Source organism: Epinephelus moara, chromosome 11 (assembly GCF_006386435.1).
Source record: "Epinephelus moara isolate mb chromosome 11, YSFRI_EMoa_1.0, whole genome shotgun sequence".
NCBI classification, from domain to species: domain Eukaryota; kingdom Metazoa; phylum Chordata; class Actinopteri; order Perciformes; family Serranidae; genus Epinephelus; species Epinephelus moara.
In genome coordinates, this window is record NC_065516.1 from 11,713,779 (window position 1) to 11,724,718 (window position 10,940).

General features: G+C 42.8%; 1 protein-coding gene across 2 annotated transcripts in view; it reads right to left on the minus strand.

Annotated features, from left to right (window-relative positions):
* The window catches only part of ptchd1 (patched domain containing 1), a 24,194-nt gene extending 17,921 nt beyond the window's left edge, over positions 1-6,273 (minus strand). The window contains exons 1-2 of one of the 2 annotated variants that reach the window (XM_050057282.1): positions 5,865-6,273; positions 4,974-5,563 (exon numbers count right to left, since the gene is read on the minus strand). In XM_050057282.1, coding sequence (XP_049913239.1) covers positions 4,974-5,387 — 414 coding nt within the window. In that variant the 5' untranslated portion in view covers positions 5,388-5,563; positions 5,865-6,273. Of the gene's footprint in view, positions 1-4,973; positions 5,617-5,864 lie in introns of both variants that reach the window. The other variant, XM_050057283.1, reaches the window with a different exon arrangement.
* Positions 6,274-10,940: the final 4,667 nt, after the last annotated feature.

The following is a 10,940-nucleotide window of genomic DNA, read 5'->3' on the forward strand; positions in this document are numbered from 1 at the left end:
GCAGGGCTGACACATAGAGACAAACAACCATTCACGCTCACATTCACACCTATGGACAATTTAGAGTTATCAATTAACCTGCATGTCTTTGGACTGTGGGAGGAAGCCGGAGTGCCTGGAGAGAACCCATGCTGACACGGGGAGAACATGCAAACTCCGCACAGAAGGGCTCCCACACCCAGGATCGAACAAGTCATAATGACAATCTGACTGTATATAATATATAACCATATTTTAACAGAATAACATTACTTAGAGTCACAATATGTTAAAACTAGATAAACAAGTTCTTTTTAATCATACAAACTCACTTGACGATCAACACAGGCAACTGAATTCAAGAAAATAGCCTGTTAGCGAGTTAGCAGCCTGTTAGCTAAGCTAGTACGCTGTCATACGGTCTCTCCAAAATCCACTGCAAAAGTTAACTTTTTTTTAACATACTTGAGGCAAAGTCGGGACCAAAATATTACAGAGGGGAGGAGGTTGCCTCATCTCCATACACACACATAAGTGGAAACGAGGCCTAAGAGTCTATTGCCAAACTAGCAGCTCTGTGAGGCTGTATCCAAACACAGTGTCACTTTGAGCTAAATGCTAATGTCAGCATGCTAACATGCCCACAAAGACAATGTTAAAGGGACAGCTCACCCCCCCAAAAAATATACATATTTTTCCTATTACCTCTAGTGCTATTTATGAATCTAGATCGTTGCGCCTACCACTGCACACAGGAAAGCATGCATCTACTGCTAGCTCACCTAGATCCACTGAGCTAGCTACCATTACAGCTTAGCCGAAGAGGACGCCATTCATTTTTACATCTCATGTTGTCAAGCCATTCATCCATGAGTAGATGCATGCTTCCTTCTACGCAGTGATACAGTTGGAGGGTGTAGTTTGGTATGAAAAAAATAGTTCCTACATGGAACTGCCCACAACAAGGTCTGTGGTTATCTTGAGTAACCGGGTCATGATTTCGCATTGAGCACCAATGCAATGCACCAATTACATTGAAGAGAAGGCAAACACAACCAAGGCTGAGCAGGTTTGCGTTCATAAACCGAAGTATTGGACACATAAAAAATATGACCTGCTGGTAGTACTAGATGAAGAGTCAGGTCAGATCACTAAAGTCTGTAAGCTTCATCCTCTGGGGATCATGAATTTCAGTACAAACTTTCATGACATCCATCCAACAGTTGTTGAGATATTTCAGTCTGGCTGAAAGTAGCAAATTGATAGATAGACCGACTTTGACTCTTGTGGATGACTGGATACTTTATGACATCCCACCAGGATATCACCACCACAGATAAGACATTGCTGTTTTATCAGAACAAGAAAATCAGCTCTCTGAACAACAGGAACAAAGCTAATGTTGTGTTTTGACAAAATCGAAGAGCAAGAGCGTGTTTTGACTCACAATGCTGCACAGCCACCAATTAATCATATTTACAATGATATCTATGGGAGAGGGAGAGTTTCCGATTCCTTCACTGAGAGGAGCCGAAACAGACCAGAATTCAGTGCAGTCACCGAGTGTGACTCACAACTCATACTCTTGCTGCAAGTGGTGATCCTGTCTAGTACTGGCTATCACTGCTATTGCTGTCTCATGCAACAAGTTCTCACAGGGTCATTCGATGGCATTTTAGGAAACGTAACTCACAAACTGATGCACAAGTAGACAAGGCAGGATGAGTAGGAGAAGTACTCTTGAACCTCACAGTTGATACGTAACAGTGTAACATTATGTAACAGTTGTTTTTTTTTCCACTCTCTTTTATACACCATCCTGTTTCTCCATGGCAGTAAATGATGCATGGGCTTAAACTAGCCTGTCTCTTAACTGTGGCAGTCCTCTGTGGACCGACACTGTGTTCTGGGTGTATGAAGTGGGTCACAATAACCATATGAAACACACACACACACACACACACACACACACACACACACACACACACACACACACAGGAGCATGTATGGACAGAGGTACACACAGCCTATGCAGTTGAGCTTGCCGGTGTCTCAGGGCTATTAGTCTGAGAGCTCTGATTACAACCACATAACGTCATGAAATAATTTGGCTAATTGCTCCAAGGGTGTCAAACTAATACTCATAAATCCATTAAGGAATACCAATGCAGAGACAGAGGCCTCCGAGCTCAAGCTTACTTCACTCTGTAATTAAAATGCCCTGCTTCATAACTGTAAAGGTTGTCGGGGGGTGATTTGAAATGGGACTGTGTTCGTCTGTTTAATGACTATCAATCATCGAGAATGAGGATGAAGACAGCTTGCATATGTGCTCTGGCCTGCAGATTGTGACCTTTACCTCTGTGGGTATTTCTGAATGGGACTGGGAATTGATTTTTTTTTTTTTTTTTTTTTAAGTTGGATTCTGCAGATGCGTTGCAGCCTCATTTTATGATGCATATACTGTGATTTAAATGGTACAGAAGCTAAATTGGCAAATATTCAGCCTTTCCGATAAATTTGTGTGTTTTTAGTTGGCATTAGCCCACAGCAGCTAAGAGTCCTTAAATCAGTGATTGTGAGAATGTTTGTGTGTGTGCCTTGAGCAAGGGCTTAGATTTCATTTTAACATTGAGGAGGACACATATGAAATGGGGGTTTGGGGGCTCTCTGCCAAAAGAAACTGGAGTGTAAAACACTTAATTTTCTGCGTTGTGGTGAATTTTTATGCACCAATTTGTGCATTCTCTGCATTAATCTGTGATGTAAATGTCTTTCATTTTGCCAAACTAAAAGTCCTCTGCTACTGTCATGCTTTTTTTCACGCAGGACAAATGCCCATGTTCCAAATAATGAAGGGGATGTATTCCCTCTGTCGCCCCTGAAATCTACGCCAATGGCCTTCAGTGTTTGAAATAAAACAAATTATCTCACTGAGATTATAAGAGAGCAAATTAAAATGTTCTAATGTGTGTGTCCATTCTTATAAGCATTTATTCTGGTTGAAGTTCGGTTTTCTGTGTATATAAATTTATAATTACTTCATTCTTGTCAGGGCCAGTGCCCATTAAAGAAACAGTGTGTAAAATTTAGAGAGATTTGGTGGCATCTAGCTGAGAACATTGCAGATTTCAACCAGCTAAAGTTTCTCCCGATTAGAATCCCCTCAATGTTCATTGTTCAGGAGGTTTTTACCAGGAGCTGAATTATCCATAGAGGTCTCTTCCTCTCCAAAACAAATGGAGCAGCTGATTTAAACTGATAAAAACACTGAATAAAGCAGTTTCATGTTAAATAGACAGTGTTTTTCTGATGCTGCTCGTCACGTAGCTGAATTTGCATTTCCTAGGATGGCAAAGGCATGAACCCCTCTACTTTGCCTAACTCTGCCTCTGACTGGCTTACCCTGACATTGTTACCCTAGCGCCACATGTGGCTTTTTGGTTCCTTTCCAGTGGCCCCCTTCAGCTTTAACAAAAAAAATCATCATATGAAAATTAATAAACTTTTTGTTTGTTTTTTGTTACATTTTAATTTTCAGTTACCAGTGCTGTAGGTCTCAAGTGAATCTGACATTCTCCAGTTGTAAAACTGTGCAGCCTATACACTGAGTAAAAAAAAAAAAGTTTTACATTTTGGCAACTAAACTAAGCATCAGTCATCTTCAACCACGCGCCTTTTCCTCCACATTTTGCCAAATCTCAATAGCAGTGGCTTCAGTAGTTTTGAGTTTTCATAGATTTGCTAGCGATGGATTCCAAATCCAAAAAAAGAAAAGTTTGGAAGAAAACAGAATTTAATTGTGTTTGAAGAGATTCGTTAGCTTTTACCACCAACTTTGTAAAGTTCAAGTTCCGAATAATTATAAATAGCCCACTGCAGTGCCATCTGGCGGTAAAACATATTAAAGAATGCCTATTTAGAACTACCTGTAATGTTGACAGGCTAATTTAGATCCAATAGATTACAAGGCTTAATATGTTTTATGGCTTCAGATAGATTTTTTTTTTTTCGTCATGAAAGGTTCTTTTGTTGTGATGGTGAAGGTTGCCGGCACCTCCCCTAACCAATCCAACCACTGTTGCCTAAACCTAACCACTCCAACCAATGACGGCAATGACGACTAGCCAATCGAAAGGAGACTGAAGCAGGTCGTGCTGTTGCTGTTTAATGAAGGCTGGGACATGGTCTCTGACCCCATGGGAGCTATAGGGTAAAACACAAGTGCAGTCAAACTAGAGCTGCAATATTGGAAGGTCACAGCAGAGGACACAAGAAATAAAGAGATGGTGTCTGCATAAGTGCTCTTTGGGTGCGCTCGGCCTGACAGAACTTTTGAGGTATGCTTGAATGGATGGCGGCTGATATACAATATAACATTTTCATATAGAACACATTTGTTTGTGATCTTTTATTAAGGACCTTTCAATAATTGCAGAATTGTAATTCTCACCCATATCTTTTTTAATGTATTTTGACCCAAGGCTGGCTGCGGACACCTCAGTGAAACAAATTAAAGGTCCCCATGTTCTGTAATAGTGCACCAGCTATTATTAAGACCAGATTTTAGTGTGCGTGTGTTGTACCCCAATCATATGATGCAATGTGACATCATGACTTCTCTGCTTTAACATCTTCACGCTATCCTAGGAAATGCACATTTCTGTCAAGGAAGGGCTCCTGACCAAGGTGGCTGATGTAAAAACATCTAGAGCCATTTCTTGGTTTGTCCTTTCTAAGCTACCGTAGAAAAGATGGAGCAACATGGCGGACTCCGGGGAGGAGGACCCGCTGCCTATGTAGATACAAACGGCTCATTCTAAGGTAACAAAAACATGACAATTCTCACTTAATGTGATTATACACTAAAGAAAACATCAATCATTTCTGCCAGTAAACCCCCTAAATCCTACACACTGGACCTTTAAATTGAATGACTTTTTACAAATGAGCTCAGAGTTCCTGTGTGTGCGCATGCATGTTCTCGTGCATACCTTTAGTATGGTGTCCAGATGAACCGGGTCCAGCACGCTCCCCTTTCGGGTGGTGACGATCACGCGCCCGTAGCGGCCCGGCGTTTGCAGGTCGGAGTAGAGCGCGTGCTTGGAGCGGTTCACGGGGAACAAGCTGTCCACCAGGTTGCCCTCTATCTTGGCCAGGCTGTGCTTGGGCGCGAGCAGGCTCTCCACGTCCTCCTCCACGCGGTACCGGCTGAAGCTGGCCCCCAGCAAGATGGACAGGAGCACGGGCGCCGAGGCGAAGAACACCGGGTGGCCAGCCACGAACCGGCCAAGCGCGTGGAAGGAGGTCCTCAGGCCCGCGTGCAACACCTGGCGCAGCATCCTAGCGCGCGGCCGTGGCTCGAGCCTCTCCCACCGACCGGAAAGCCCCGGAGCACTGCCGAGCATCAGGGGCTGCCGGACGCATCGGTGGTGGGTTCTGTCGCTCTCAGGCTGCTGCTGGAGGAGAGGTGACGCCGGGTGGTGGGAGGATTTATTCCCCGGAGCAGGAGGTCACCAGCCGGGGAGAATCCAACCCTCCTCCGGTCACAGGGGCGCTCCTTTCCCCGGGGTTGGCTCATCCGCTGGAATAGCGCAAAGGACAGAAAGCTGCTAAATGAGCCAGCATTTCTCTGCTCTGCGGTTAGAAAGCATATTGATAGCCTACTTTGCATTTAATCGCCACTGCCCTGCTGCGTTCAGTGCCTTCTGCAAGCTACATGGCTCTGTGCGCAACAGAAAAATCGCAGAGCCAAAGTGGGCTCATAATAACACTTGTTAAGCTCCCTCCTAAATTGATTTGGGTAGTTGTGTCAGTGCGCTCGGACAGGTTGCAGAGAACACACACAGTGTAGTTGCACTAATTTGAAGCCAGGCTGTACATACCTAAACAGGGGAACGGGGGGGACCGACCCGGTGATGACGGAGATCATCTACTCAGACCAGAATCTTGCCGGTTGTCCGTGCGTCCAGCTCCACCCTACACCACCAAGTCACCACACAACCTGCTGGGTGGTCGAGGTGGGTGGGTCGGTGGGAGTCGCAGGAGAGGTGACGCGGTGTGCACGCACCGGGGATGCCGGTAGAGCTGTTTGTCAGATCAGCCGAATCTGGGTTTCCTCTGCGGCAGGAGGCTTTCTGTCTCCCGTCCTCTCCTCTCCTCATCGCCCCGGTGGTTTGACGGAGCCCCTGTTCATCCGCCGCCAGGCTGCTCCCCCAGCACGCAGCGAATGCTCTCCTCTATGGGAAGGCACGTCACTAATTGCCGGCTTTCAAACCGGGGATGGTCTCTCTCTCTCTCTCTCTCTCTCTCTCTCTCTCTCTCTCTCTCTCTCTCTCTCTCTCTCTCTCTCTCTCCGTGCCTTTTTGTCTCTTTTGCACCGCCCTCACGACCCGCTCCGAGCCCCGCTTTCTGCCCCGCCTCTCGCCGTTCCGCGCCGGTACAATGCAGAGAAACAAACAGTCCCCACCGAGTGAGTGACACCGTGTGTGTGACAGAGAGATTTCGAGGAATTCCACATATGCAAAGTGCAGCAGCATTAATGTAAAAGCGATATCAGTGCTGGCTGCCTTATAGGATATTCTCTATAATATCTCCTTGCTGTGTTGCTGGTGTTTTATAGACACTAAAACACCTGAAAGTCGTCTCAGAATTATTACAGCCTGTATTTTTCATATAGAGACAGTAGGTATGAAAACCTGTTTGCAGGAGCATCATGTCAACATATTTATCTCTTTTCCTGCAGGATAAAAATGCACATTTTTTGTGACATCCCTGCAACTGTTTGATTTTGCCCACACTATTATTTACATACATAATATTAAATGTCCCGAGCCTTGTTGCAGCTATATGAAGCATCTCTTAGGTTTGCTATTGTGTAGCACGTTGCCATAGAAACCAGACAAATTACTCTTTTTTTTTTTTACAAGCCCCGGTTCCCATGGCAATGGTGATGCCACCCATCCCCCTCCCAAAAAACACACACAGGCAACATACACAGCAGTGCACACACACACTCTCACATGCAAACACACACCTGCTGACTCCCAATCTGCTTATGGTGTGGAGGTGTCTGATACAGTGACATTAAAAGCAAAAGAGGGACAGAGAGAGAGGGAGATCAGGCTGTGGAAGAGATGTGGAGATAATAATGAGTGCAGACAGCCTGAGATCACACTCTGTCTGTCTTTGTACTAGGACCCATGAAGCCAAACAGCCACACAGCCTTTGGTCTGTCTGCATGGGAACAACTAATGGCTCTGTCCTCCCCCTAGATATCATAAACTAAAGGCTGTTTGAATTCGAAACAGAAGAAATTCTTTCTTGATTCCCTCTGCATGACAGTAGGCTCGGATTCATAACAAAGAAAATGTCTTTTAATCCACTGGGCTTTGGCTTACATGAGTCTAAAGCCCCATTCCCACCGAGCAGTACGATACAGTTCAGATCAGTTCAGTATGCTTTTTTTCCCATTACCACTGTGATAAGTTGTGGATGGTACCAATGGAACCATTCCATACGTTCTTATTTTTGGTCCCCCCTCTGTTGGGGTACCTAGCACACAGATCTGGTACTAAAAGGTGGAGCTGTGAACACTGCAGTCTGTTGATTGGTCAATCAACAGACTGACCACTGTTCATACTGTGGAGAGGTTTATTAGTAAACTGTAACTATAAAAATAAAGGATGTTTTGCTGCCTCTTGCAGCAGCTGGAGTCAGAGAAAAAAATAATTTAATTCACTGGGCTGATGGCCGGTGACTTTTAAGGTGGAACGTTAACTTGTTATGTTACTCAATGCATGAGTTGACGATGTGAATCCATCGGCACACCTTAAATTTTACTGTGACAACTTTGACCATTACTGTAGTTTTATGACATACACTTTACAGTAAGTTTGGATCTCCAAGTGTTTATATATATTATTTTGATCTGGTTATGTGAACTGCATATATCCCAATATTCACTTAGAGAAAAACAAAAACAGCGCAGAACTTCATTCCTGTGGGCTCCAGCAACACTCAGCCGCTGAACTTGCCTGAGAAGGACTAAATGCACAAACCCACTATTTTTAAATATCCAATGGAGAGAGACTCTCACTGCAGCCTGTTTTATCCTCTTCTGAAATTGTTGGCATGCAGCCTTGATCTGTGGATAATAAACGAGGTGCAGACTTACATCTGTGGCACCAGTGATTAGGGAATACAGTGAGTGCTGGATGGAGCAGTGAGTGACAACAACCTTGCCCCCATTTACAGGTACTGTTTGCGGTGGGAACACTAGGTCTAGGACTAGATACCACGTCTGAAGGGTTACTTTTGGTTCCAGTGGTATTATACTGAAAGTGTTAAGGGTAGAAACAAGGCTTTACATGACAAAGTAATAGTTCCTAAGATATAGTTATGTTTTGGTGGTTAAATGTAACACTTTTTAAGTTATGTATTAAAAATATTTCTTTGTCCATCGGTTTTGCCGATGAGGCCATTCACATGCAAGTCATTTAGAAAAATGTATTTGTTATAGTTTTGTTAAAGTTAGAATTATACTTTGTTCTGTTGCAGAGTAAGAAGCGTAAATGTTGCGAACATGTCAAAAATGGTTTTAAGTCATGCATCTTTATTTTGCATTGGTAATTAGCCAATATCATTCATTTATTTAATAAAAAACAGCGTATCTGTAAAGCACCAAGACATCTACTTGCCTTTGCTTATTCCTCTTCCAGGTCTGCAGAGAATTTTTGGTTTTCTGATAATAATACTCAGTGATGTGTTTTTTAGCAGCCAAGATGGAAGTCCTGGACAACATAATTTCCTACTGGCAAATAAATACCGAAATTGACTTAAAATTAAAGTGGTGACTAAAATAAACTGGCAAAATATTAGAGTGAATATTACTAACAGCATGTGCTAATTTATAGTTGAAAGCAGAATCATGAAAAATGAAGAATCTGAGATTGTGAATGGGCAAGAAACTATTAAGATATTCCAGTCATCACTCCAAAGACAACATTGATATTCAGTTCAAGAGACATCTGAAAGAATGGAAAGGAAGCAAGTAATTCTCATAATAAGTACTGACTGTTGGCATTGTATGTTTATGCAAACCATGGCTATGTTACATTTGTGCCTTTCATATCTTAAAATTGTACATTTCATAAAAGTTTTGGTTTTATTGTCACAAACACAGCTGGAAATGTCCCAATGTCTCATTTAAATAGTACCCAGTTTTGTAACCACAAACTGCAGGAAATGTCCTGATATCTCATTAAAAAAAAATACCAGTTTTTGTCACACCAAAAACAACTGTAAATGTCCTGATGCCTTGCCAAAAAGTGTCCAGTTTTGTCTCCATAAACACAGCTGGAAATGTCCTGACATCTGGTTAAAAATACCTGCTTTTGTCACTACAAACACAGCTGGAAATGTCCCAATGTATCTTTTAAATAGAACCCAGTTTTGTAACCACAAACTGCAGGAAATGTCCTGATGTCTTACAACAAAATATTTGTTTTGTTGCACCCAAAAACAGCTGTAAATGTCCTGATGCCTTGACAAAAAGTACCCAGTTTTGTCACCATAAACACGGCTGGAAATGTCCTGACATCTCATTGACACATACCTGCTTTTGTCACTACAAACACAGCTGGAAATGTTCCAAAAGATCTCTTTTAAATAGAACCCAGTTTTGTAACCACAAACTCCAGGAAATGTCCTGATGTCTTACAACAAAATACTTGTTTTTGTTGCACCCAAAAACAGCTGTAAATGTCCTGATGCCTTGCCAAAAAGTACCCAGTTTGTCACCATAAACATGGGTGGAAATGTCCTGACATCTGGTTAAAAATACCTGCTTTTGTCATCACAAACACAGTTGGATATGTCATGACATCTCGTAAGTAATACGCACTTTTGTTGCCACAAACAGCTGGAAATGTAAAGATGTCACAAACACAGCTGGAAATATCCTGACATCTTGTGAAAAAGTGACCAGTTTTATTGCCACAAACATGGCTAGAAATGTCCCAACATCTTTTTAAAAATACCTGCTTTTGTCATCACAAACACAGCTGGATATGTCATGACATCTTGTAAGTAATACACACTTTTGTTGCCACAAACAGCTGGAAATGTCCAGATGTCACAAACACAGCTGGAAATATCCTGACATCTTGTGAAAACGTGACCAGTTTTATTGCCACAAACATGGCTAGAAATGTCCCAACATCTTTTTAAAAATACCTGCTTTTGTCACCATGAACACAGCTGGAAATGTCCATTTGTCTCGTTAAAAAACACCCACCATTGTTGTTTGTTGGTCTTGAACAGTGGTCTGCCCCTATCTGCAGCTTTGAATCATCTCCCTTGGGTATTGCACCTCCAGAGGAAGGAGGAGGAGGGGTTGGTGGATGGGTCATACACATGTATTCTGATCTTCATTGATATGATACGTATGAAACATACAACTGTAACATATCCGTGATGTGCAGGAACACCAACTGCCACAATTTCATTCTGGCAGCAGGGCTGGTCTAGAAGGTCTTAAGCAAAGTACTATCGAACAACAACCACTTCAAGTGTGAACGTGCAGATACAACTGTTGGTTAATCAGCATGCTGAGAAAAACAATATGCTCATGTCAAATGTTTCCTAGAAGTTAAAAAATAAGAAAAAACCCAGAAAAAACACCAACGAACACGTTCTAATCCGTTATTCAATTAAGCCTCAATTAGCCTTTAATCCCCATTACCAGTCCTGTGAGAGACGAGCGCTGAAGGAATGAATCAGTGTCTCCCCGGAGAGGAAGGAAGAGCAGAATAGAAAATGAAAGGCTGCAGAGATATAGGGGGCTTGGGGCAGTTTTCTGATAACAAAAGTACTAATTAGTGTCGCTAAATGATTTATAGAAATCAGAATAGTGTGTGTGTGTGTGTGTGTGTGTGTGTGTGTGTGTGTGTGTGTGTGTG